The sequence below is a fragment of the Bombus pyrosoma genome, linkage group LG12 (genome assembly GCF_014825855.1).
Source record: "Bombus pyrosoma isolate SC7728 linkage group LG12, ASM1482585v1, whole genome shotgun sequence".
Taxonomy (NCBI): Eukaryota; Metazoa; Arthropoda; class Insecta; order Hymenoptera; family Apidae; genus Bombus; species Bombus pyrosoma.
In genome coordinates this window covers 6,996,549-7,023,868 of record NC_057781.1, presented here as the reverse complement: position 1 = coordinate 7,023,868, position 27,320 = coordinate 6,996,549, and the positions used below count along the sequence as shown (strand labels likewise).

General features: G+C 33.8%; 4 protein-coding genes and 1 non-coding gene across 6 annotated transcripts; 2 read left to right on the top strand and 3 right to left on the bottom strand.

Annotated features, from left to right (window-relative positions):
* Positions 1-1,031: 1,031 nt before the first annotated feature.
* On the bottom strand, positions 1,032-2,228 carry LOC122573871 (60S ribosomal protein L24). The gene is made up of 5 exons (XM_043740797.1): positions 2,144-2,228; positions 1,944-2,019; positions 1,720-1,805; positions 1,476-1,637; positions 1,032-1,210 (listed from the first exon to the last, which is right to left on the bottom strand). Exons 1-5 carry the CDS (start codon positions 2,146-2,148, stop codon positions 1,075-1,077), a joined length of 465 nt encoding a protein of 154 aa, XP_043596732.1. The 5' UTR covers positions 2,149-2,228; the 3' UTR covers positions 1,032-1,074.
* Positions 1,280-1,408, bottom strand: LOC122573996. The gene has a single exon (XR_006318857.1). It is a non-coding gene; the product is annotated as a small nucleolar RNA SNORA79 (small nucleolar RNA).
* A 139-nt stretch (positions 2,229-2,367) lies between the features above and the next one.
* LOC122573869 (ATP-dependent RNA helicase DDX54) lies at positions 2,368-6,220 on the top strand. Of its 2 annotated transcripts, none has more exons than XM_043740794.1 (11): positions 2,368-3,214; positions 3,336-3,712; positions 3,793-4,108; positions 4,200-4,410; positions 4,474-4,700; positions 4,776-4,967; positions 5,044-5,179; positions 5,256-5,445; positions 5,506-5,644; positions 5,715-5,865; positions 5,950-6,220. In XM_043740794.1, exons 1-11 carry the CDS (start codon positions 3,020-3,022, stop codon positions 6,132-6,134), a joined length of 2,319 nt encoding a protein of 772 aa, XP_043596729.1. In that variant the 5' UTR covers positions 2,368-3,019; the 3' UTR covers positions 6,135-6,220. The 2 variants fall into 2 exon arrangements, with proteins under 2 accessions (XP_043596729.1, XP_043596730.1); XM_043740795.1 differs by having other exon boundaries at positions 3,075-3,214; positions 3,349-3,712.
* A 10,220-nt stretch (positions 6,221-16,440) lies between these two features.
* LOC122573849 (phosphatidylinositol 4-kinase beta) lies at positions 16,441-23,949 on the top strand. Its single transcript, XM_043740767.1, has 12 exons — positions 16,441-16,577; positions 18,096-18,339; positions 19,090-20,042; positions 20,274-20,391; positions 20,478-20,612; positions 20,706-20,869; positions 20,981-21,111; positions 21,265-21,495; positions 21,587-21,901; positions 21,985-22,361; positions 22,442-22,914; positions 22,987-23,949. Exons 2-12 carry the CDS (start codon positions 18,158-18,160, stop codon positions 23,172-23,174), a joined length of 3,267 nt encoding a protein of 1,088 aa, XP_043596702.1. The 5' UTR covers positions 16,441-16,577; positions 18,096-18,157; the 3' UTR covers positions 23,175-23,949.
* Positions 23,950-24,882: 933 nt separating this feature from the next.
* LOC122573853 (protein ST7 homolog) lies at positions 24,883-27,123 on the bottom strand. Its single transcript, XM_043740771.1, has 3 exons — positions 26,843-27,123; positions 26,291-26,770; positions 24,883-26,223 (listed from the first exon to the last, which is right to left on the bottom strand). The coding sequence occupies exons 2-3, from the start codon at positions 26,712-26,714 to the stop codon at positions 25,100-25,102; spliced, it is 1,548 nt and encodes a 515-aa protein (XP_043596706.1). The 5' UTR covers positions 26,715-26,770; positions 26,843-27,123; the 3' UTR covers positions 24,883-25,099.
* Between the last annotated feature and the right edge of the window lie 197 nt (positions 27,124-27,320).

The following is a 27,320-nucleotide window of genomic DNA, read 5'->3' as shown; positions in this document are numbered from 1 at the left end:
TTATGTGGTTAGTAATGGGAATCATATACAACAGTTATCCTTATTCCAGAAAAATACATATTACGAATAATTATATAGTATACGATCGTGCTATGGACAATTTATCCCTATGCTATGATCATAGTCACAGAGCAAATAAAAATGATGAAATTTTGATAGGGTTTTAACTAGATTGAGTTTGTTTAGTTTTAAGGTAAAATTATTTATATTTATTTTACATTCACATTATTTATAGTTGTTTGCGACACTTTTTTTGTGATATTTTGCTTGTTTAAATAGTTCTTTTTAACATATTAAAATTTAGAAAATATCAAAAATACTGACCAAATTTCTTATTATTATCAGACTTTACATGCCAGTGTTGCCATAAGTTAACCGATGTATTAAAGGAAAGTAGCGCGAAGTTCATAAAATCAAATGTATAAGAGGCTAAAATAATAGTGTAATACAACAATGCATTATTATGTACACAATATGCAGTACGATATAAATTACACAATCGATAATACAATACGAACTATCTAAAATTACAAAAAGTTAATTAGCACGTTGACGCCGGCGTGCGCCATCGGCTGGTCACACACGTATTTCACAAAATAGATAGTGACCCAGCGCCGCCCCACGAAACAGATAGTGAATTTGGGCGCCGGCGTCAACGTGTTAAAGGACATAAAAGTAGTATTCGTGAAATAAGTATGTAATAAAAGTATTTAATATAAAAGAAATGGAAGTAATGACCAATGAAATTCGTAAAAAGAAAAAGGGAACTTCAAAATATTTGCCAACATTTTCGTTTGCAATTGAAGTTAAGAATTAATGCGAATTATTTTACATGTCTCAAAAATAGCTGAAAGTCACGTTGTTCTTATCGTAAATCTAGTGCATGTCCCTTTGATTCGACCGTTGTTCATCATAACTGCAGACCGTGATCACCATAAAAGCAAAAGTACTTATGTATGTTTATTTAGAAAAACTGAATATCTTAGCATTTAATAATTTATAAAAAATATTTTTCTGGGGAAATAAATAAATTTTTTAAATCTAAAGGTCTTTTTATTTATATAGTGCGGGAATTTAACGTTTTCCTCCGACACGGGGGGCTGCTTTTTGTGTTATCTTTGCAGCTTTATGTTTTGGTTGTACTTTTGCCTTAGCAGGTACAACTGCTTTTTTCGTTGCTTTTGCAGCTTTCTTTTGTTCCTTTGCAGCTCTGAAATAAAAAATATGATATATACATATTTTAAGAAATACAAGCAGCAAAATATGTACCTAGTATAAGAATTGTATGAACCCGCAAAAGCCAGACAGTGTGAAATATATTACAATTCTGGGTGAAGCAATTCATTTATTCTAAGACATTCTGAAATCTAACACGATATGAGATATCACGTTAAAGGAACAGATGTCTATAACATCAAATTTTGTGATATAAATTGCAACAGATATATGTTTGGTTACATCTGAACAACACTTACTTAATTGCTTGTTCTCTCTGTGCTTTACGAATTTCTGGTTTCATATTACGTTTTGCTAAAATATCTGTAAGAGATGCACCTACAATAGCACGTTGGAATTTTTGAGTACGCCTTGTCCTCTTTTTCGCTTGTTCTTCTTCTTGCCCCTTTTTGTGCTTCCGTCTATAATATTAAGTTATATATTTTATAATTGCTTCTCACCTTCCATAATGTATAAAATATTAAATATTAAAAATAAATATACCTGTATAATACAGTCCATGTAACTTTTCTTGGATTACGTCTCATTAAATGTGCAGATTCACATTTTGAATTTAAAAATGTGAACGTCTGAAAAAATATAGAGGTTAGGTTGTCAAAAATAAACAAGGAGCTAATATTACTTAATTATAAAGAGAGTATAATAAAAATGTAATAATATGAGAACCAGCATATGAAAATCAGCTATATAAAATTTATTTTACGTACTTTTCCATCCACTTTTACCATGGTTTTACCATGGCCGGGATATATTTTATATCCGCTATATGCGCAAAGACCGATCCTGAAAAGATTGACACCATATTTATTACAAATATCTTCATTTTACGATTCCTCAAATATGTTACACCAATTTTTAATGATTGCGTTTAATTTGTCAGATATATCTCTTAAAAAAATTCACTTACTTCATGTTGAATTATGATGAGAAGATAGATTTACCAAAATGGCCGATTTCTTGTGGATACAATATGGTGCAAGACACATTAAGTGCTGCCAATATTTAAATACCAACTTCTAAGTGCATTAATTTAAGTAACGATCATAGAAATAGGTCTTGACACTCGCTAAGGAAAGCTGTTCGACCATTGAGTCATTGATGTCTAATCGCGAAAAATCAACTTGGAAGATTAATACAGTCTACGTTCTTACGAGACAGGCAGAGATGAATAGAGCGTCCCTGTCTCTTTCTGAGATATTCATAACATGTCACACGTGTGCAGAATAGAAACTTATTTGTTTTCCATGTTGACTTTTTACAACTAGTTACTTTCCAATTTTCTGACGATTTTCACTAGAGTTCGTGATATGAATACGAGACCTGTTTGTATAATTGTGATTCAATCAAATTAATTAGAAATTGAAAATGTTAAAAGATACAAAAATATTGATGAATGGAATAATAAATATTTAACACAAATTATATTTAATGTACAAATTTTTAACAGAAATCCGCAACAAATTTGCATAATATACGGGATTTTATAAACGTAAACTGTTTAAAGTACTGAGTGTACTGTCTACGGACTACCAATTTAATGTATACAATAAAAGTGAAAATAATTTTTACATAACCACGAGTAATATTTTCTCCAATACTGTATGATAATATTCCCTATATTGGCTGAATTTCACTTTATAGAACATAAAATCATTGACTTTTGATAATTTAATTAAAAATAATTATAATTGAAAGTTATCTTAATTGCAAAACAAAATCACGTGCTAAGCAGCTTTATTTTAAGGTTATTGCCTTACTACTGTCAGTCACTCATATCTTTAAAATGAAAGATACAAATATTGTGGGATTTGCCGACCCAGAAGAAAGAAACGATAGTGATGAAGATAACGAAATTAATAACATTAAGAAGAAAGTATGTAAAAAATCAGGAGGATTTCAATCCATGGCTCTTAGTTTTCCTCTATTGAAGGGGATATTAAGGCGCGGGTACAAAATACCAACACCTATTCAAAGGAAGGTAAGCTGCATGATGTTGGTTAAAATAAATAAATTGTCTTTATGAGTTTAATTACTGATAACTTAGTGTTTTTCTTATGTGTGCATTATTTTATGTCATAAAATGTATTATATTTTTATAGACAATTCCTTTAGCTTTAGAAGGACGTGATGTAGTGGCAATGGCCAGAACAGGGAGTGGAAAAACTGCTTGTTTTTTAATTCCACTGTTTGAAAAACTTAAAACAAGGCAAGCAAAAGCTGGAGCTAGAGCTTTAATATTATCACCTACTAGAGAATTGGCATTACAGACATTAAAGTTCATAAAGGAATTAGGTAAATTTACAGACTTAAAAGCAGCTGTAATTTTGGGAGGTGACAGTATGGAGAATCAGTTTAGTGCAATTCATGGAAATCCTGATATATTAGTAGCAACGCCAGGAAGATTTTTACATATCTGTATAGAAATGGACTTGCAATTAAATAATATAGAATATGTAGTCTTTGATGAAGCTGATAGGTAAAAATATATATTTCTATATCATATAATTTCCTTTCATTATAAATATAATAAATCTTAATTTATAAATTATGTCACAGATTATTTGAAATGGGTTTTGGAGAACAAATTACTGAAATCACAAATAGATTACCAGAATCGAGACAAACATTATTATTTTCTGCAACATTGCCTAAGCTTTTAGTAGATTTTGCAAAAGCTGGATTAACTGATCCTGTCTTATTACGTTTAGATGTAGAAAGTAAAATACCAGAACAATTAACACTCTCATTTATAGTATGTCGCCCAGAAGAAAAATTGGCAGTACTATTATGCTTGTTAAAAAATGTTATTAAGAGTGATTCTCAAACAGTAATATTTGCTGCAACTCAACATCATGTTGATTATATTCATCAGGTATGTGTATGAAACTTACAATTTAGGATTAACATATTATATATAATGGGCTAGGGTTTATATATATATAATGATTGTATTTTATTAATAGATATTAGAAAAAGCTGGAATTTCTAACACGTATATCTATTCTAATTTGGATCCATCAGCACGAAAAATAAATGCAGCTAAATTTCACACTAGTAAAGTCCGAGTTCTAATAGTAACAGATGTTGCTGCTCGAGGTTTAGATATTCCACAATTGGATAATGTAATCAATTTTAATTTCCCTGCAAAGTCGAAGCTCTTTGTACATCGAGTAGGTAAGGAAACAAGTTAGATTTTAAATTGTATAAAAATTTATATGTCAATAATTATCGTAATAGGTCGTTGTGCACGAGCGGGTCGTGCTGGCACTGCATACAATATTATAAGTCCGGATGAATATGCTTATTTGCTAGATTTACACCTTTTTCTTGGGCGTCCATTAAGTATTGTACCATCTTCTGGATCTATACAAAATACAGATGGTATTGTGGGTAAAATGCCACAAGCAATGATAGAAGAAGAACTTGCAGAATTAATAAATTGGCACAGTTGTTCCACAGATCTAGTATGTAGTTTTGATAGATTTGTTCAAAGAATTATTAAAGATATCATATTTACATTCTGTTAAACTTATATATAGACAAGTATAGAAAAAGTTTGCAATAATGCATATAAACAGTATATTCGATCGCGACCTGCACCTTCATCAGAAAGTATTAAAAGAGTAAAGGAATTACACATTAGCGAGGCAGGTGTTATACCAGAATATTCTGATATTTCTTTAAGTACCACGAACTTATTATCAAAAATAGTCAATTATAGACCTCAAGGAGTATGTATATTCATACAATTTATATCAATTATATGTTATAGTTATATGATATTTAATTATTAAGTATTTGTTGTAGACGATATTCGAAATTGGAGCTAAGGCATCATCTATTGATTATCAAGTTATGAAAAAAAAACGGACGTTACATAAAGAAAATATCATAAATTTCCACAGAAAAGCAGATGAGGTAGAAGCTAAAAAAAGTGTAGAAGGTAAATTCGCAGTTTAGTAAACTAACGCGAATTTCATTTGTATAGTTTTTATTTAATAATCGATAACATGTTGTAGATTTACCGAAAAAAGTGTATCTTCCACCAAGTACAACCGATGAAATTAATGAAGCATTTAATACGGTTGTACTTCCAAAGAAAAGGAATCTCGATGATTTATATAAACCTAAAAAGAAAAAACGATCGGTAATACGAGACGAAAATTTTTTTATTCCATATAATGCTCCAGATAAACATACAGAGGAAGGGTAAGTTTTTAGTAAAATAGTTGTTTTTGGTGCACGCTATATTTAGCCATATTTTTACAGTTTAGCAGTTAATTCATTTAATAAGGAAGCAGATAAAATACAAATGGATTTAACTGCTGATAATGAAGAATCTCAACGATTTCAAGCACAGATTAAAAAATGGGATCGTAAAAAGAAGAAAATGGTTACTGTTAATAATGTACGTATTTTACATCATTAAACATACATATGAAACAAAATATTTCAAGGAAATATATGTTTTTTTAAAGGAACGAAAAGTTAATAAAATACGAACAGAGTCTGGAGTTTGGATACCTGCCAGTTACAAATCAAATCGTTATACGAGTTGGAAAGAAAAAAGCAAAGTGGATGCTACAAATGACGATGACAGCGAAGAAGAACCTTCACAAATGCAGAAGTGTATGTGAAAATAATATTTGAATTAATTATTATTTAAGCTTAAGTAGATACGTCATGTATATATTTATTTTCTGTGTGTTTCAGTGCAAACAACGGCTAATACACATTGGGCGCGGCACAATCAAAAGTTAAAGGAAAAGATTAAAAGGAATATCGAATTGAAACGTCCAGAACAAATTTTAAAGGCCCGTAAATTGCTTGAACAAAGACGTAAAAGAAACGGCCGAAAAAATCGAAAAGGTCAGAAGAATAGTAGAAGGAAACATTAGCAGATGATTTTTATATTGATATACAAATATTAAATATCTATTGAATATATCTTATAATATAAATGATTATTTATAATGATGAATTACTTTTGTCGTCTATGTCGTTTATTTTCCTTTCCCATACATTCAACTTTTAACAATTACATATTTATCAATGTAAAAAATTTTGTTTTTTAATAATTCTATATATATTTTTTCAATAACTTCAGAAAATGAAGTAAATGAAACTATGTAAAATCAAAAATAATATTGCGATAGATCGCAGAACGATTATGAAGTATTATACAATTTGTGAAGATTTCCATTGCATCATCGCAATTCCCTTGCATAATTGCTGGTTCTACGTCAGAAGCTTATTACGTGTAGCTGATCGGTGGTTTCTACGAAATAATGGAAGCCTCAGAAAGTTGCACGAACTAAGAAGGGCACTTATCTTTATGGTAAAAGTCATCTTAGTGATGAGCCAAAAATGACGAAGTCAACAAATATCTTAAAATATAAGTACTTTGTATTTTTGTATTTTATTTTAAATAATTTACTAAATCTCTTATAACAAACATTCAATGCAATTATTATTAGAAAGGAAGATGTTATTGCACATAGATTATTAAAACTGTATGGTATTTAATTTTTTAATTCTGTTGGCTTACATAATTATTTTATCTTCCACTAAATAGTTATTTACGGAATTCCAATAAAGAAAAATTAGTAATTAATCGTTTAATACTTTACAAATAGAAAAAAAATATTATTTCTAATTACAATTATTTCTGTATACATGATATTTAATGCATATTACATATATGTTACATTCGTATCGCATTTCATATATTAAATATGCAATTCATATAGAGAAAAATGTTTTTTTATCTTCAGATAGAATATATTACTTTTACGTCTCAAATTTTTGCATTATTAGACATTAGTGATTTGCGATACTAGATAATAAAGTAAAAGGAGAAAAAGGAAACCACCATACACACCATAGTTCTCTTCGTGAGTCATAGATGACAACAGATTTAATGTTTGTTGGAATATAAAATGCTGATACTGGAACAGTATGAATCATTTAATGCTGATCATCGTTTATTTATATATATGTGTCATCATATCCAGATATACTATGTATATCACTATTATATTTTGTACTGCTTTCTATATATATCGAGCTTTCACCCGATTATCAAGTTAGTATAATCAAAAGATCAAAGAAAGAAAATAATAATCAGACATGCCTAAACCAATTCGATTTATGAAATATCAGAACGGAATATATTTTCTGGCTGAATCAATTCTTTATTTAAATACGTGAACAAACGAGCTTAGTTTTTATCGCCTTAAAACATTCTTCGATTGTATAATTGTTATCAGTAGCATATAATATCGTGAGGAATATTTCTTCGATAAGTACTCGTTAATCATTGATAAGACCTCAGAAAATATAAGTATATACTTGCATTGTTAGCGTAGAACTTACGTGAAAACAAGAATATTCTGACAATGATTCACTGCAATATTGATCGATGCAAATTATGCAGATAGTTTAGATGTTCAAAACTTGGGGCAAGGTCACGCCTGTCATTCACACGATCACTTTAAGAATTTACATTCCTCCAAAAGTATCGACTCTCTTCGATTCCCTCCCAAATGAATTCGTACATGGACATTAGTTGAATATGACAGTCGTGGCAAAGGTTCTTGATAATAAATTCAGCCTGTTATGTTCCGCGTCAAAATATCCCTGGTCATTGCTATTTCAATGATCGGATGAAAATCGAATTGGAAATCATATCCTAGATCCTAGATCGTGGTCATCGTGTGATACTAGATCGAGGTCGAGGTCAAGAATAGAAATATCTTACACCTTTCTTTTATGACAGTATAGATCGTGCAAGTGCGGTAGTCAAGAAATCTCATCGAAACGTAACGAATCTGTGGAGGAACAATGAATTCGTCAGTTACTGCTCAATTAAGAATCCGTGCCAAGGTGGTTGTAGCCGTTGCTTGACCACAGTCCCGATGACACCGATCGTTGAAATAAGTCTATTCGTAACCAGACAGTCACGTCTACGATCTACCGTTCACCATCCGTACTGTCTCCTATCTACGTCATATGCTTAAAAATATAAGCTACTATTGTACTTGAGAACCTGTGGTATACGTAGACGAATGATGCTGGCTTTTCTGTGAAAGTAGCGTCACATCTGGCGTTACGCATATCGTCACAAAAAAGGTTCCGTATGCACTTTGCATTCATTGCCTGATGACGAACATGTTCAAAGGTCTTTGGACACTGATATGCATGAGACAGTCAAGAGTTACGCTGGATTTTAATTAGTAACTTTCACGATAAATAATTTCGGGAATCATTGCTCGCCAAGGTGCAAGGAAGTTTGGCGATAAACAACGTTCCAAACATTCACAGAGCATCTTAATATCGATAAGCAGTGAAAGTTATTCAGTTATAGAAAGCATATGCAGCGGGTAATTAAACGTGGATATTCCATGGCGGTAATGTACGTGTTCTCTTTGGTGTACAATGCGCATTAGAGATCGGCCGCCGCTATAAAATTATAACACTTGGAAACTAGTTGTTGTATTCTTACCTTCCAGTAGTTTTCATTTACGATACGATACACTCATTGTGTAATATTTCTTGATTTCGACAGTTTGAAGGCTGTACGAGTAAAACAAAAGTGAACGTTCGTGGTTCTGATTAAGCATCCAGCTCTTTTATGTGGATCACGCGATCCGTAAAATTATGCACGAATAACGAAGTTGTCTTATTGTTCGTCGTAAATGACAATAAAAAAGGCGATGCGATTTTCGAGCAATTCGTTATGGTGAACGATCTAACATCATCGCGCGATATTTCTTTTTTTTTCTCAAACGGCATTCCGCGTATTTGCGCAATTTTCTCGAAGTACTTACGGCAACCCTTCCCCCTCCGTTTTCCATTCCCCTGATCTTTCTATGTCCCGGTTACTTCTAATACCGGAAAATTAACGCAAAATTGACAAACTAATTTTATAACGGGACGAGCGAAAACAAGCTCAACGACATCGTGGAAAATTGCTACTGCACTTCGGTATAACGAAATGTGCTGCTTCGACTTGCTCCAAGTTCCATGCCCGAGAATAGACGCTTCGACTAAAAGTAAGTCCATCTCCGATACTTGATCCGATTACGAGGTAAACGGTGAAATTTCTGGAATATGGAAAGTGCAGCGATGTTAACAAACAGTATTACTAACCGAGAAGGCCTATAAATCTTTCTGTCTACGTGCTATTTTACTCAATTGCGCGTTATTAAAGTTGAAGATGTATATGGGCTTTAAATATTATACATATCTTACGCCTAGCCTTCGGAAAGCCTTGTCGCGCAGATCGTATTTCATAGTCCGCAAATCTCTTTTTTATTTCGATAACGACACGATATATCACGAATAGACTGCATATTTTCATACAAATTTATGTTCTTACGTTTACGTGTAACCTAATTAGAGATTTCTTTCACTCCTTATATATTAACAATGAGTACTTTAGTTTAAATATTTTGTATATTTTTGCATATTACGTACATTCTGTAAACCCATAAATTCCTACTATAACTCTGTTCTTAATCATTTGCGTGTTTATTTCATAGAGTTTTAGGGTACAAATTTTTATCATATATAGTATTAAGTCGTTTCCTAATTTTTCGTTGCTTTTAGTATTTAAAGAACAAATTCTACGTACGCAGTCATTAACAAAATTTTAACGTAAGGTATGATCGGCCGCTCTACAATTATCGGCCGCCTTTGTAGCAAGAATGAATGGGATGTCAGTCAATCGTCGACAGCCAATGCGACCGTATGCTATGCACATCCGACTATGCATACGTGTCATCTTGTCCGCAAGGTTGCCACTCATGGTGTCCGTATCTTACTTGATTACAACTAAACCGTACACGGTATGTACTCTGAAACCACGTTAGCGTTCTATGAATGAACGTACGTGCATCGTATTATTGGTCGAGGCACGTACATATGTAAAAAGCCAAAAAGAGACAATGAGAGGAAGAAAGGGACAAACGGAGGAAACGGATAACTGGAAGAGCGTACTACCGGTTACTGCTTGATCGTACAAATCAATATATTTATATATCGACGAATTATGTATGCACACTATCGCTTATAAATAATATATCACCACTTGATCAATCTGTAGTAACGACATTTGAACTTTAGTAGAATATACAAATTAATGGGAAATTAATAATTAGAAGTAGCACTTACTACGTTTCTTATGGAGTCGCCAGTCTACAAAACTAAATACCTATCTATTAAAAACATAGCAATGATATTTTACTATTTATTGTATATAAATACTACTACACCACATACATATATTTACCACTTAAATATTGCTTGTATTAACATCGGAAGTTCTCCTATTAATTTAGAAAACCCTTCTTAATCTAATTTCTAATTCAGACAATAAGAAAAATAAATTTATTAATTATATATATTATACATTACTATATATATTTATTTTGTAAAAAGATAATTTTACAGTTCAACTTATCCGCAATATTACATTCAAACATGCATTAAACGTTTTGTACCCTGTATTGTGACTTTTGACTTTGCACATTTATCGGATTCATTGCTGTATTATACATTCATCTTAGAATTGTAACAGAATACACAGTGCACTATAACAAACTTGATAGCGATCGTAGAATTGTTGGATCAAGTTTTGATTCGTGGTTAAAATCTGTGATAATTTTCATTGTATATATTTATTTTGAACTTAGCTAGCAACGCTGAAAGACACTTGAAAGTATGAGCTCAATACCTAATTTCATAAGAAACGATGTCTGTGGGAACGAAGTGGAAATTTGATATGTACATGGTGTTGTAACTTTATGCTCGCTATTCTGTTTATGGTATATAGTACATTGCAGGGAAGTATATAGTTCAAGATTTAATACAAGAGTTGCATACAAAATTTGTTATAATGAATTCCAATTTAATTTGCCAAATTATATATCGAACATTTGAACTGAAAGTGAGATGGATACGAATGCGAAAATCGTGTCCAATATTCTTTTACATGAATTCCCTTCTGTGTGCATTCGCAAATGCTGTCGGTCAGCAGTTACGAAGTGACATATGCCGGACAATTAATTGAATAAAAGCGAAGTCTGATGCCTCTTGATACTCCGCGTTCTTCGCGTGATTGCTTGAGAGTATCAACGACCTGGAATTCGCGTGAATTGAAGTTAAATGATAAAGCCTTTTCTAGGACACTCTTCGTTAAGTAAACTTGTCACTATCCACAATTTTATATTCGTTCTAAAAATTGTTTCTTTATCTTTGCAAATGAGATTTAGATTATAGAAAAAATATTATTTCGTGATCTTATTTTTGTATAAAGTTGTTTAATATTTATCACGTATATGACCATGTTTATAATCGAGTCTAAGTGCATTAACATAGAATACTTGAATATACTTTGAAGGCTGTCTTTAGCGGACGTTACTCCACTTCATTCATTCTTTTACACGTACTATTTCGTTTACTACTTTGGTGACTTTATAGCGTCCTTTGTATTTTCATCACGACTTCAATTGTTCTTGTTCTACAATACCAATAACGTTCAGAGTTTACATAGTACTCGTGCGCAACTTTATCGTGTAAGAAGATTATCTTTTGTCCTTTTTTTAATTTCAATTCGTTGTTTGTAGTTCGTTTCCCCCGATAAAAAAAAGTCCGATATTCACTTTCGCGATCGTCGGGCGGGTATGCCCCTGAAAAAACAGATTCAGTTCATCTATTTGTCTATTAGTCTCCTAAAAATGCGTAGCACCAAGCTCGACCTTCTCCCCTAAACGCTTTTAGCTCAGCAGTGAACATCTGCACCTACATCATGTAGCCAACCCTCCAACCGAAAATAGAAACTATTATGATGGAGCATCTGTACTGAAAGTAGAACGAAGAGGAGAAATCTTAGCGAAATATGGGATCAAGCGTATGTCTCTTTGCCAGAATAAAGAGAACTTGGACAAATTGCCTAAGACACGTGTGTACATAAAATTGAATTGTTTAGAATTTTGAGAAAATAACTTGCGGTCGTGAAAGAAGAAGCGTCGTAGCAAATAACGATTTGCTGTTGTACGTAAAATGCGTCAAATCAAATGCGTCAGTGATACATCTCGAAGCAGGAAGGACGAGCAGCAACACATCTACAAGTCATTCACGTACAGGCTTTATCAGTAAGGTTAATCGTACCATGCGGAAGAATGCTCACGATAAGAACCGAAGAAAAAAATGTATATATGTATGTGCATCAAGGACTGCGTATGTAAAAAGAATGCCAGTATAATCGGCACATAATCGGCGCTAATACAATTGGAAAACTGATGATTCACTGAGAACTCGCAGTTACATAAAGAAATAATAGTGAGGAAATTACTGGGCTTTTTGAAAATAACCGCAGTTAGCGGGCTACGAACGAATCCACGAGAACCTATATCTCTGATTCGCGATGTATTATGTAATACGGCAAATACGCGCGCATGCGAAATTCACAAGACAAACAATATCAGAATATTTTATAGAAGTTTGTTCAGAAGCTTTGTTGTTCGAATTTGAGTAATTCGAGAGAAGAGTCTGGAATAAGAAAGCTTCTGAATCCAATTGGCGTTATAACAGAAGGTCAAGGCTGTCTTGAAACGATGCGACACAGGTTCAGACTTCAGCGAGCCGTCGCGACTGCTGTCTTTCCACTTCTCATGTTATACTTAAAATTCAATGCCCTCAGATAACCGACTGTTTGACAAACATATTCGTGCAACTTGGAAAAAGAAATGCTGATACGTATAAATATACATTGATCGTTCTTGTAGATCGCACCTTTTTAATTTATGCTTTTGAATTCTTATACCAAAGGTCAATCAATCGAGACGCCGGCGTTTGAAATTCTACGTTTCCGACTGTTTAATACCCAGTCCACTAATATCCGCGATGCATGTATGTATTTGCATGTATTACATGTATACATAGTTACGATGTATTACATATTATGATGTTTTACGTCGAGAGGATAATTCTTTTGTAAGGTTTTCATACCATGCAAACGTGTCTTTCTTTCACATGTTATGTGTACAAAGTCTTCTACATATATTTAAAAAAAAGCCTATGCATATATTGACAAATGTAACGAGTGCACGCGAGCATGTGATTATGAGCACCGCTGCTAAGGTGACTACGTTTCATCATTGGGTGTGGGTATATACCGTATGCCGCATGGCATAGCCCTATGCTCTATACGCTTGGACGTACGACGTACGACATTAGGAGAAGCTAGAAGAGGGGTAAGGGAAGTCCATGTTGGTCCCTGTCCTGTAGCTGTAACGTTGGTGTTTGAATATCCCGTTTCCAACAGTTTCCAGTATGTAATCAGTGGAGTTTGATCGAGGAATGTTTCCAATCTGAATATACCCAACCTGATTGAAGAACTTACATAACGGAAAGTTAGACGATCATAGATAGTTTTTTAAAAATCGTAATCGCAAATATAGCTTTTCTTAATCTGCCGCTTTTCCACGTTTTCCGATCAGTCGTTGGTACATCGAATAGGTTAAGAATTGTTGACATGGTGAACCTAAAAAGCATAGGAAGATGCAAAATGCCGTACGGTTAGCGGTTCTGTTTACATTAGCAAATCGTACGAAGCGTCCGATCGTGCTGCTTAACGATTACTTCGCTTCCAGTGACTAATTCTTCGAGGAAGACCCGCAGGTGCAAATGGACGAAGCTTCAGCGGAACTCTTGGCTATTTTTCTGCTTACTTGATTGATCGTTCTGTGGTTGCTCGTAGTCGTTACAGGCACTTAGATTTTCCATATTATGCAAAGGAAAGACTAAAATTCAAACTATGAATAATAACTAATCGTACAAAAAATGAAAAAAAAAAAAATCCTGTACACGTAGTTACTACGTGATAAATCATAATATAGTAAAATTCTCTTGTAGTGTTTATGGGCTCGACGCCAGCATCTCACATAAAGTTGCTGCCAGTACTAACAATAAACGAATAATTTTCGTTTCCTTAGAAATAAACATATTCTTTCTCCCGTTTCGTCAATGAATTACAGAAACCATAATTATTTCCATTCCTTTTTTTCTTGTAATTAGTTCATGTTTGTCTTATATTCGGAGAATCGCATATTGAACTCTTCGTAGAGTTTATAATGTACATAGAGCATACATTTTGTTTCTTTGGGTTAGGAGTAAACGGGAAAAGCATCTGCTACAACTCGGTATGTGGGTATTTCGTAACATCTAATGAAGATGAGTACATCTTATTGCTGAACTGCGAATTAAAATAATACGCGGCAAATTGGATGAATGATATTCGGTGAAAACTAGTGAAAAGTGAAATCATCTTGCGCCTCAAGTAGCCTAGCTTGACGATTGTCAAACAATCGATGACAGTTAGACGTATGTATTACTCTTCACTTTTATGTACGGTTAGAAAGCGTATAAAATTACAGGAAGCATCGACTATTCGCTTTTACTGTAAAGATTCGCGGATATTCGCTTCGTTGTAAAAATACGTAGGTGTAAAAAAAAAGATTATACATTTTATTATAATAAAAAATTAATAATCGCGTATAAAGTTCATGATATAAAGTTCATTTACATTTACGATAAAAGATATAATTATGAGAGATTGTACATACTAGCGTTATAGAATGTTAATTTTGCTCGTGTAACATAATGTTCTTTTGGTCGTATACATATTTGAAATAAAACACGATTATTGTTACACAAACAAGCAAATTAATGGCCAAATGATATAAATAATTATCGCGATATAAGATAAATATGTATGGCCTTTGTATCTTTGTCATTGCACGTGTAAAAAGAACAGCGTCTGTGTCTCATAGGTAATTTAAATGGAAGATTTAATGCTTGTTTATATACATACGTTGGTATGCAGATACATCTGGAGTGCGAATTCCTAATGTTTCCGATGCCGGTCTCCAGCTTAGTACATAGAGTACGGCTGCACTTACGGTTGTACGACCTTTCCTATTCCAGCTCTCAATCCGCCACTGCCAACCTAAACCTAGTCGTTCACTAAACCCCATGTAAAACATAATAAACGCAGTCATCGATAGCTTATTATTCAGCTATTAACGAATCTTTATTTCTAATTGTCCGGAGCATAGATAATTATTTACGTATAGGTATTCTTTGACAATGATCCAAGCAAAATGATTTGAAATGCATTTAATTATCGTAGAATTTGTACGTATTTGTTATTTCGATCTGATATTTTTGATGCGGGAAACTCATACAACATTATTGTCGTAACTGCAAGTGCGTCGATGTAAATAGAAACATACTGATATTGTCAGACTGGCTACAGTATCAACAAAATACACATACACAGCATTCATAACTGTATACGTGCACATGTGCGTTCAGGGGCGAATAGGTTCGAAACTTTGAGATCTCTTGATCACTTTCGTTTACATTCATTCTTAAATATAATATTATTTCAAATAATTAAAAGGGGTGGAAATTTGAAACATCTATAACCGATTTGTACTAAAAAATCGGTTATATAGATAGATTTCATTTTCCATAACTATAATTTTATTTGAAATCTTACCCTTTATCTCTTGCAAATCACGAGCCAATTTCTTTTGTAACGAAGAAAGATAGTATTATGTGATATAAAATTACTAAAGATACTTAAAAATTGTAGAAATAAACTCAGATTGTATTCAATTTCAAACAATGATAATTAGGTTTATAGGAGTTATTATCAAGTACAGGGTTCTCTCATATTGTGAGGCGTTACTGCATAATGGCCACCTGGACTTTGCATCTCTTTCGTTGGCAGCAGTGTGCAGAGTAGTATTCAGTGCGTCGTCGTACGAAAAGTAGTTGAGCTTGGCGAGGTCGCCTTTTGCGTTGGCACGGAGATTCGGTTCGTGCATGTTTTTGGTTGCAGTCCGGAACCTGAAAAAAAAACCGCGTACAGTATTCGTCTCTTCGCCTGTTGCAATTCGCTAGGATAAAAACGAAAGTGATGAAGTGTGATTCTGTGCGCGAACATATAGGGCGTAGCCACGCATTGTGCAAAATCGGCTGAAAACGAATGACGACAAGGCGGTGCGTGACAGTCTGAGTCTGCCATTGGAAAGGATATCTTGTTGTCTTTTTCGCACCTAGTGGCATTTTGCGTATTCGCGGGGTTCGCTGCATCATCGTCATCCTTTCTTTTTCCTCTTTCTCTTTCTCCTACCATTTTCTCTAGCTCCTTGTTCCGTATACTATTCAATCGTAGTCTATTATACACGCTACACAGACAAAATTGAAGACGTCCACGCATGGTGCAGTTCTCGTCCCAATCGCAGCACAGTTCTGAATTCAAGTACGAGGTAAGTTGTATTGACATTCCGTTTATTATCCTTCGACACTGTATCGTTCTATATAAAAGAATGAGGATTAGTAGGTACAATTGATTGAATCGTGTAGGGATACGAATAGGGGAGAGATACAATATCTATGGGGGTGTGGATCTAACGGGTGTCAATATTGAGGCAGTGGTTGGTTTCTATGCTTCTGGCACACCCATCGCTGCACCACTGCTGGCCAGCGTGTGAATACGAACCGAGCGGAAGGACGAGTCCCTGAGTAAAAGAGGGAGAGTAAAAAGCCGGCATACTGCAGCTTATACTTCGTTCTATTTTCCTCCTTATTGAATTATTCCTCTCCCAGGGATTTCACTCGGTTGGTCTCCTCACCGATTAATCTCGCGGGAAAGAAACCTGGTTTCGTATGATTTCAATTTGCGATAAATACAAAATTGTTCACGCATAGAAAGCAATCTTTAAACACAGTCTTCGTTTCAATGTTACTTCTTCTTGCGTTGTTAAAAAAGAATACCTTCGTCTTTTTTGAAACGCGAAACGGAAAAAGGAAAGACGACGAAAAAATAAATGGAAATATATCGTAGGTACGTAAGAAGTGTACGTACGGAGTAGGGAGCAAAATTCTGACGTACGCTTTGTTCCGAGTGGCATTCGACTTTCTCGTACCTAGCACGAGTTTCACGCTCCTGTCACGGTGCCGCCTTGCGTGGTTGATCGTCGTTCTGCATTTCTAAAAGATGACTCTTTTTATTTTTTCTTCTTTTTTCATGAAATTTCAGATTCATCGCGTTTACGATGAGATCATCGAAAACATATGTTTGCCGTTGGATTTTCGTCACAAAACACGCAGTTATTAATTTATAGGCGAGATTATAAGCTTTACAATTTCGAGGCAATGTCGTTTGTAGCAGAGATAATAAACAAGTCACGAAATTTCAGATATCAAGATATATATACATATATATACAGTGAAGTTATTCTTTTTACGAATAAAACTTAAATGAAAAGATAAGATACAATCGTAAGACGATTACAACTAGTACGATTGACTTTTTAAATGCGAGTATTTAAACGATATATTATTGTTTACCTCCTCTCTTATTACTTATCTATTTTATATACAATCAATTTTTCCATTATACATGACAATCGATACATTATTCATTAACTGATCCATCAATTACGCATTTTAACTTCTATCTAAGATATGAATTTCTTTATCGTACTTTGGATGATATTAATAACTGTCCGCAAAGCACATTTAGCTTTATATTCATCGTCCTTAACACCTGCGCTGCGACTCGAATCATACGATGATTTTGATTTATTATCGTTAAGTAATGAACATGAAAAATGATATGTAATCTCCGATTGTATATCTCAAAAATTATATCTTTTATCCCTAATCAGTCGATTGTTTAGTAATTCCCATCAATTAATTCACGTATGCTTTGTATATAAATATTTTTCTAATATGAGAGAATTCGCCTCAACAGTTCATTGTATGTATATCATTCTCCGTAGGTGGACGATCAACATGAACAGCAGATGACTGTTAGCCGAGCTGATGCTCGTTCAACTTTAATATGAGTGAAGTAGTAGCTGTAACACCTAGTGGTGGATCGACACGCCAGGAAAGCGTGGCACACATCAAAAGACATAAATTAGCCAACTGTAATGTTCCTCTTGTGCACGGACGATCAAATCCGCCGATCAACACCCGTAATAGGCTGACCACGCATCAACGAAATCACAGTTTGGACTTTAGGTATGTAAATGAAAGCAGCCGTCTAAGTATGTTGCATATGTTTCCGGAGAATATTTATAGTTCTGATAACGTGATTCTTTGGCTTCGGTTATCTACATACATAGACCATCCTCGTGTTTATAAATGTATAGAGTCGTACATAATTAATGCAAATATTGTATAAATTTCAGTACATACATCAAAAAGTTCGTCCATCGATAATCGTAGAATTCAACTATACCTAATGATGTCAATTACTAATAAACTTTAATGTTTTAATATCTTTATATCGGTATAAGAGTACATTAAATAGCTTTAAAATTGCTTTACGCGAGTTTTAGATATTCGTTTGTCTATGTGATTATAGTAGCCACAAAAAGTATTTGGACATACATATCCTTATCTTCTAACGAAACGTTTTTCTTATCAGGTTCTACATTACATTTTCACAGTATCAAATCTTTGTAGTCGTACAAAATTCACGAGAGTGCTACTAAACGATACGAAATTTAATATACATACTTGGGCGTAATTACTTAGCATTATTATTGTTATTATTTAATATTTATTATACTTAATCCTTGCCTATCAGCGTAATTAATTAGTATTTAAATGCTATAATAAATTCAATGGTGTGTAAATACTTTCTATAGCCACCATATATAAGCGATAGAATTGCAATTTGGGTCGCTAGAAGCTTTACGATTAAACCCGGCTGATCGCCGCGCGTCGATTCGAAAATTCATTTGACTGCATACACTGTGTTTGCAGGTCAATGGGTATTTTATTGCCGCCGGTACCACAGGCGAACGCGACCACGCTGACGCATCATCATAGAAATCGAAGTCTTGACTCCGCGCTGCAGCGTATCCCGGAAGTGGACGTGACACCGAGTCCAGAATGCGAGACAACGCCGGCCCCCGTAGCTAAAGCGGCCGCGGTACCGGCGTGCAAAGCGCGCAGCCGGGAACGCGAGGATTTAGCCAGCCTAGGATCCGACGATTCGGGTATACTTTGCGGTTCCGATAGCGGTTCCAGCGACGCAACGAACGCTGCCACCAGAGAGTCGAGCGTCGACCACCTGCATAGTCGTGAGAGCCTCGATTCCTCGTTATCCCAACCAGGTGACATGGATAGCGTGGATGCAGTGGATGCGATGGACGGCGAAGAAACTAGTACTCCAGTCTCAGTCTCAGTGTCGGTGTCGGTGCCAGTGTCACCTGTGGAACTGGTGCACTTGAGTGAACCTTCTTCGAAAAAGGGTGGTGATTGTAGTAGTAGTGGTAGTGAGCCGCATAAACACGAGAACACGAGCAGTGGTGATCATGGTTCGCAGGAACCGCGCTCCAATAACGTTTGTACGGTCAAAGAACTCGAGGGTCATGAGTACGCACACGACGAACAACGACGCACCACCGATATGGGTGTGACGGTTGACACGCGAGACTTCCAAAATTCCATGGAAGTCTCGCCAGTGAACGATAAACAGAGTGAACTGGCCGGCGCAGCTATGACTTTGTGTTGCGGGACCGCTGTGCAATCCGAAACTAGCGAGGCAGCTGTGAAAAAGCAGAGTGGTGTCGTTTGCCGGAGGCAAGAGACGGTACAACCGAAACCATCCGAAGGTTGTTTGCTCAGACTGTTCGAAAGCCAGATTTTCGACATGTCCATGGCGATCTCTTATCTTTTCAATTCTAAAGAGCCTGGCGTTCAGAGTTACCTTGGTAAGCATCGATGCCAGTTTTATATGCGTTAATTTCATGTAACTAATTCGATTTATTATTTCGTATTATCAAGATCGGTTTCAGTATTCCATTGATGTGGAGATAAATTGAGTAGTCCACAATATTTAAAAATATTTGTTTTTAATAGTAGTAAATAGTAGTTTAGTAGTAGTAGTAGCAACAAAGGTAGTTGTTCTGTAAATGATGAAATACATGTACAAAATTTTTTAGGCAACAAGATGTTTAGTTTCCCAGATAATGATGTGGACTTCTACTTGCCACAGTTAGTTGTGATGTATATACAACTTCATGATGTTACAGAAGTTCTTTATCCATATCTTGTCCATAGGTAAGTATATTTTGGTAAAAGAAGGTAATAGATTGAAAAATTTCTATAAATAATGCTTAAATTATTGTACTTTATTTATTTATTAGGTGTAGACAGTCGGCTGATTTTTCGTTAAAATGTGCCTGGCTATTAGATGCATACAGTTCTGACGCTCATTTGCCATCCAAAAAGAAATCTCATGGGACCAAATTAAAAAATCTTATTCTCTCAGATGAACTCAGGTAGGAGACAGATAATAAAAAGAAATACGTAGATATGTTATGAATAATACAAAAACATATCTTTTATACTTATTTTTTGGCATGAAATATTAGGCCAAAAGGAAATGAGAATAAAAAACGTGTAACTGGATTACAAGCTCCCGCACCGCCAGCACTGACTCCGATGCAAAGCATTACATCACCTAATAAAAAGACACACCAAAGATCTCAATCTGATGCCACTGGATTATTTCAAACTTTACGTCGTAGCCATTCCGGTATGTGAATTATGCAAATTAACGTTCTATTTTATTGCGAAATAGTAAAAATAGAAGTGGCAAATTTTATGTGATGACAAATTTCACCACATACTTGCAATTTATTTTAAGGTACAATAAATAAAGTAAGTCTTGGGGACCTGAGCTCTGGTCGAGCATTTGATAATGGTTGTACCTGTTTTTATTCCTGCCAAGGTGTGGTAAATGATTTACGAGGACAAAAGACCGACTGTTTTTGCAATGTAATTGAATGATTTATGAAATATTTAGATCTTTTTTATTTTTATAGATCTTTATATATATACATTTTATATGTATTATACTTTATCTTTATATATATAATATTTAGATCTTATTTATGCAAACTTAATTAAAGTATAACTTCGTATTTGTAGGCGCCACGTCTTGCTCCAGAACTTGAATTTATACAAGCATTAATATCTATTGGTAAATTACTTGGAACTATTCCAACAAAGGAAAGTAAAACCGTTCAATTAATAGCAGAGCTTAATACTCTCAATTTGAATCTTCCTGCAAGGGTATGGCTTCCTTTGCACAGTTCAATACCGCATCATATCGTACGAGTGCCACCACAATACGCTGCTGTCCTTAATAGCAAGGATAAGGTGAAGAATTTCGAAAATCTAAATATTTGTTCAAATCGTAACTAGTGATTTCTTTTTATGAATGTATATTAACATGTCTTAAAACATGTAGGCACCATACATAATTTATGTTGAAGTGTTAGAAGTAGAAGATATTTATACATCACCTGTACCGACAAAAATAGTGGGATGTTCATTGAGGCATACTAAATCTGAAGAAAATTTAACTGGAGGCGAACAGTCTAATGTAATGGGTTCATCAAACATATCCACTTCAGAAACGCAACAAAACATGCCACCAATTAGACAAACTCCAGTTAAAAATATTTCTCCATATTCGGTTCGAAGTACAGAAGTTGCATTTAATTTTCCTGATGATGATCCTAACGATTGTTGGAGTCAAGAAGATGATGAAATCACACAACAGGTATTTGTTTATATCATAAATTTTTTATTCCTCTTCCAATTTAAGAAAACATAAATTTTCAATAATTTTATTCTTCCATACAGTATTTACAACTTCGAAAGCCAAAAGATAGAGATACGATATCTCAATTAAGTCAAGAATCATCTGATAGTAAAGAACCAATATTTGTACCTGGTGATATAAAGAGGCGGTTAAGTGAAATGGCTGCTACGCCTAGTGCAACGTTTAATCATGATCCAGAAGATCCATCGGCTGCTGTTTTGAAAGAACCATGGGAATTAAAACAACGTCGCATAAGATCTTCCAGTCCATATGGCCATTTGGCATCTTGGAGGCTCCTTGCTGTTATCGTAAAATGTGGTGATGATCTTCGGCAAGAACTCCTTGCTTCACAGTTACTCTCAATGTTACAAAAAATTTGGCAAGATGAGCAGGTGCCTCTCTGGGTGCGGCCATACAAGTATGAACGACTTCATTATCGCGTATATTTTAACATCTTATTATAGAACAATTTGTTAAATATGAAATTTAATCTTACAGAATTTTGTGCTTATCAAATGATAGTGGCTTAATCGAGCCAATTTTAAATACTGTATCACTTCACCAGGTGAAAAAGCAGTGCCAATTAACGCTTAATCAATATTTTGAACGAGAATTTGGTCCATCTACGTCAGATACATTTATTATCGCGCAAAGAAACTTTATTCAAAGTTGTGCGGCGTATTGTCTTGTCTGTTATCTCATTCAGGTTAAAGATCGTCATAACGGAAATATTTTACTTCATAGTGATGGACACTTAATACATATAGATTTTGGATTTATTCTTTCGACTTCGCCAAGAAACTTAGGATTTGAGACTAGTCCGTTCAAATTAACTCCAGAATTTGTGGAAGTGATGGGCGGAAGCCAATCTAAACAATTCCAAGAATTCAAAACTTTAATTCTACAAGGATTAATCGCAGCACGGAAGCATATGGAAAAAATTGTAAATCTAGTGGAAATAATGTTATCAGGTAAAATTTTATGCATGAAGTTTAATGTAATAATTCAACAACTATTTATTTACTTATTATTTCCTATTATAGGATCGCAACTCCCATGTTTCCGTAGTGGTGGAGCAGCAACGGTTCAAGGACTAAAAAACAGATTCCATCTTACATTAACGGAAGATCAATTACGTCGGCATGTGGAGGATTTAGTCGAAGCTAGTATCCATTCGTGGTCTACTAAATTATATGATCGATATCAATATTTCGCAAATGGCACCCTTTAATAATAATATCAATTTCTACCCATGTGGCAAGGATAATGATTTTTACAAGAATGCGAGAAAAAACTTAAGTTAGTACTTCTTATGTGGTACTTCTTCCAGAAATGTTTAAACTTTATAGCATTCCTTATGCACAAATTATCTTTGAAGCTAATTGTTCGATTACATACAAGTATGATCGATAAATGGGAAATGCTATTTAAAAAAAAAAATAGATTTATTCCAAATATATGTAGAATAAGCTAATTTCAGTAGATTAATTTTACTTGCTCTTGAATTATTCCTTAGTTTCTTAAAAAATACTACAATAATTATCTTTTATAGAAATTTGTACAAATATCGCGTTTATTAATAATTAAGAATAATTTGTGAAGAAATATTGTTTACAAAAATTTTATGCATTATACCTGTAAAAAAAAATAGCAAATGAAACAGGGAATAATTTATGAAATTTTAATTGTTATGTTAAGTAATATTAAATATGTATAATTGGTTTTGTTATATACATTAAAATGACTATGTATGCCTTATTGGCAACTACAAGTTAACTATCGTCGGTGCAGACTTTGTGACGTTGACTGAATGTTGGACTGCTAGATCGTTACAGCCTATAACAGCGTAATTTGTTAAAGGTGCCTTATTTGTAGAAAATGGCGGGACGATCAAATCCGAACACAGTGAAGTGACTACGTGCGTTGATCTACTGACAAAACTGATCTATTATAAAAAGGACAATCTATAGTTTGTACATAAATACATTGCGTGAAATTTTGTCGAATTCCTTTCGTAGTTAATTTTCGGCAATAAGTAATCCCACCACGATGATGTGAAGGAATTATAGGATGTTTAAGATTCTTGCGGAGTCGTCGAGTGAAAGAAGCATGTACACAAGCTCAGATATTAGCAGGAGACGAATACTCAAAATATTTCCTACATCATTACTACTACTATAAATACATTTATTTGTAATGATATGCTAAGGATAACTATATAGTAAAAGTTAAGGATCACATTTGAAAGTTTTTACATGTTCTTATTACACACATACATTAATAGTGGTAATGCGAAATATCTTAGTTGTGTGAAGATAGTTATTTAATAGTATTTCTGCGTTACATATGTTCGTTTAAGTAAGTAAATTATAAAGTAAAGAGGTATTGTACATAAAGTGACAAATTTTATCACTTATCAGTTAAGATTAATTGAGAATGAATGTTCGAAGTAAAATCAAAGTCATAGCGAGCCAGCCCATGTATGAAACCTGGGCCCTCTGACTTCCAAGTGTCTTAACTCTCTTTTTTCTGTCGTAACCGTCTCATGATAGAAAGGTGGATCAGAGATTAAGAATAATTGATATTGCATAATGCTCAATACATTGCATTTTAATATTGTACGTTTACGTAATATCCATGCGCTAATTTTTGTTGAATATTTAGTGCAATTCTGCTGTTTATTATAAGCAATTGTAAATGTTATCAAGATTTTTCATTGATTTCATACAATAAATTCTACATTTTCTGTACAATTTGAAATATTAATATCTCTGATTTGCCTTGTTCTTTCGCCACCAATTACGAGCTACTGATAATATCAATTATTAAATAAATATAAAATCTAATAAAATCTATTTTGTTGATTGATATACCCAAATATTTAAAATTAAGAATAATGTTTTAAGCACGAAAATGTGAATGAAGAGGTACAAAACTGATTCAAAGATATTCAAATTTTTATTAATTGTACATTGATCGCTACACAACGTTTTTAACTAACAACGTTAACTAAATTCTATAAATACATATTAAGATATCAGTCATAAGAAATTCGGGAAGTACGGATGTACATGTATAATTGATGCATATGACAATGAAAGCATAAGTATCATAAATATCACAATAAGTCATGATTACAGAGATCATAAAAATATCTTATATTCTAGAAAGCTGTTGTAATAAATTAGAAGGTAAAATTGCTTCCAATTTGTCTAAAATATAATAAAATGGATGAGAAAACCAGGCAAGCATCGATCGTGCAACAACACCCATAGTATCAGGATATTGATGTGTTAAAAGTGCTAAGAGCGCTGTAAAGGAGCATAGACCAGCTGTAAACAAAATAAAAAACGGCAACTCCTTTTTAGGGTAAACGCTAACATCGTGAAACGAGGGTAACAATTCACGATCTGCACATTCTGTGCAGGTTGGATATGGATAGAATAAATGTCCTCTTTCTAAAGGGTAGGGTAACATTCTAAAAGTACCTTCCCATGTACAATGTAACAAATTAAGAGCACCCTCCATCTGTTTCCAATGAGCAAGATGAAAGAACGCGTAAGCAATCGCTTCTGAGTCCCCCCTTTTTAGTACATGTTCTGGAGGTAAAATTAAAGGTTTCATTTCTAATAAATATTTAGGTACATGAGGATTAAATTCAACAGCTCTGTGAATAGCTTCAACTGCTATCATTTCTGGAGTAGTTAAACCTCTTTTACTAGCGATATCTGTCGAAAATTTATCAGCCACCACTCGTGCTTTTAACAATGCAGCTGTATAACAAATAGTTGCAGATTTTGGTAAACTAATATCATCGTATTTTGCTAATACTGCTTGAACATCTGCATATGCTTGCATTTCTAGTAAAGCTTCAATTAAATTTTCATGAATGTTTAATACATTCATAATTGGTGGGACTTCTTTTGTGAGATCTCTAAACATTTTTACTGCTTCTTTCAATTTCCCTAATTTTCTTGCACACATAGCTAACCTTCGTTTAACATATATTAAAACATTTGTATCTCTTCTATGTATACCCTCTGCAATGGCTCCTTGATGTTGAGTACTTTGAGATCTTCTATAATTGTTCTCTGCTACTTTTAAAGCTTGTTTTAAAATCTTTTCTGCCTCTACAATAGTAGTAGCTTCTTCTTCGGCAAGTAAAATATAGGCAGGGGCACAGTCAGGATTACGTTCAAGAGCACTATGCGCAGCTTTTATTCGAACTACTGGATTTCGCTCTCTCCAAGCTGTTTGCATAATTTCATACTCTGCCTTACCTATCAAAAGTAAAGAATTAATACTTCAATCTTCACAATATGCTAATATCACTTGGTGAATATTTACCTGTATCACCTTCACAGGTAAAAAATGTTTGATGATCTTGAGCAGATAGGTTCATATCATAATATGTTAATGGTTCTTTGTTTGTAGCCCAATAAAATCTTTGATACTCAGCCCCTCTAAATAAATTTATTGGATTACGCCAAACTTTACACTCTGGAACATTTTGTTGATTTGAATTTGAACCATTTAAACTTGAGTTATTGCCATCTGATCCACTGTCACCTCCACCAATCCATGGTGAAATGTGATTTAAAGATACTTGTTCAATAAAAGATGTGCCATATTTTCTAAAATACCACCATTCGAAGATTAGAATTAACCCAGAAATTAAGGATGACGTTCCAGTGAGTGCAACATAAAATTTTGGGGTTAAGGTGCTCAAAAACATTGTAGAATCCCACATGCTTGTGAATAATAGGGCCATTTATAATACGACACTGAATGTATTATTTTTTTATTGTTCCTGGTTACACTATTATACTGTCGTATAAACAGTTTTTAATTAATAAACATTATAACACAGTCAACGTTTTTACTATGTCCTTACATTACCCGAGAAATGTTACTTCTTTTATTCTATCTTAACTAATAAAACTAAAATGAAACTATGATCTTAACATTTACATATGTCTTTTTTAAATTTGAAACAATGCGTAACTGTTTTCATCGTACTATTAAATGTGGTACCATTTATTTTGTCTGAAGTTGCCGAAATCAGAACATACTTTGCAACGAGATTTTTCGAGAATTGTAGCGCTTATTATGCATAATAGATAGTAAGTCGCGACTCTTTCTAGAAATGCTTTAAACCCTATATTTCTTAGCAGAAGGTAAATAAGGGAAGTACAATATTATTGATTCAAATAAGTTATAATATTATTTTTATTTTATAATAAATCAAATTGTAACGTCATTGTTTCTTATCGTAAATACTACATAATATAGATTTGTATACCTATTGATTATTTCAATATTGTAGTTATATAATGTTTCATACATCGTAATTATCTTCATCTGTAATTTCAATGTT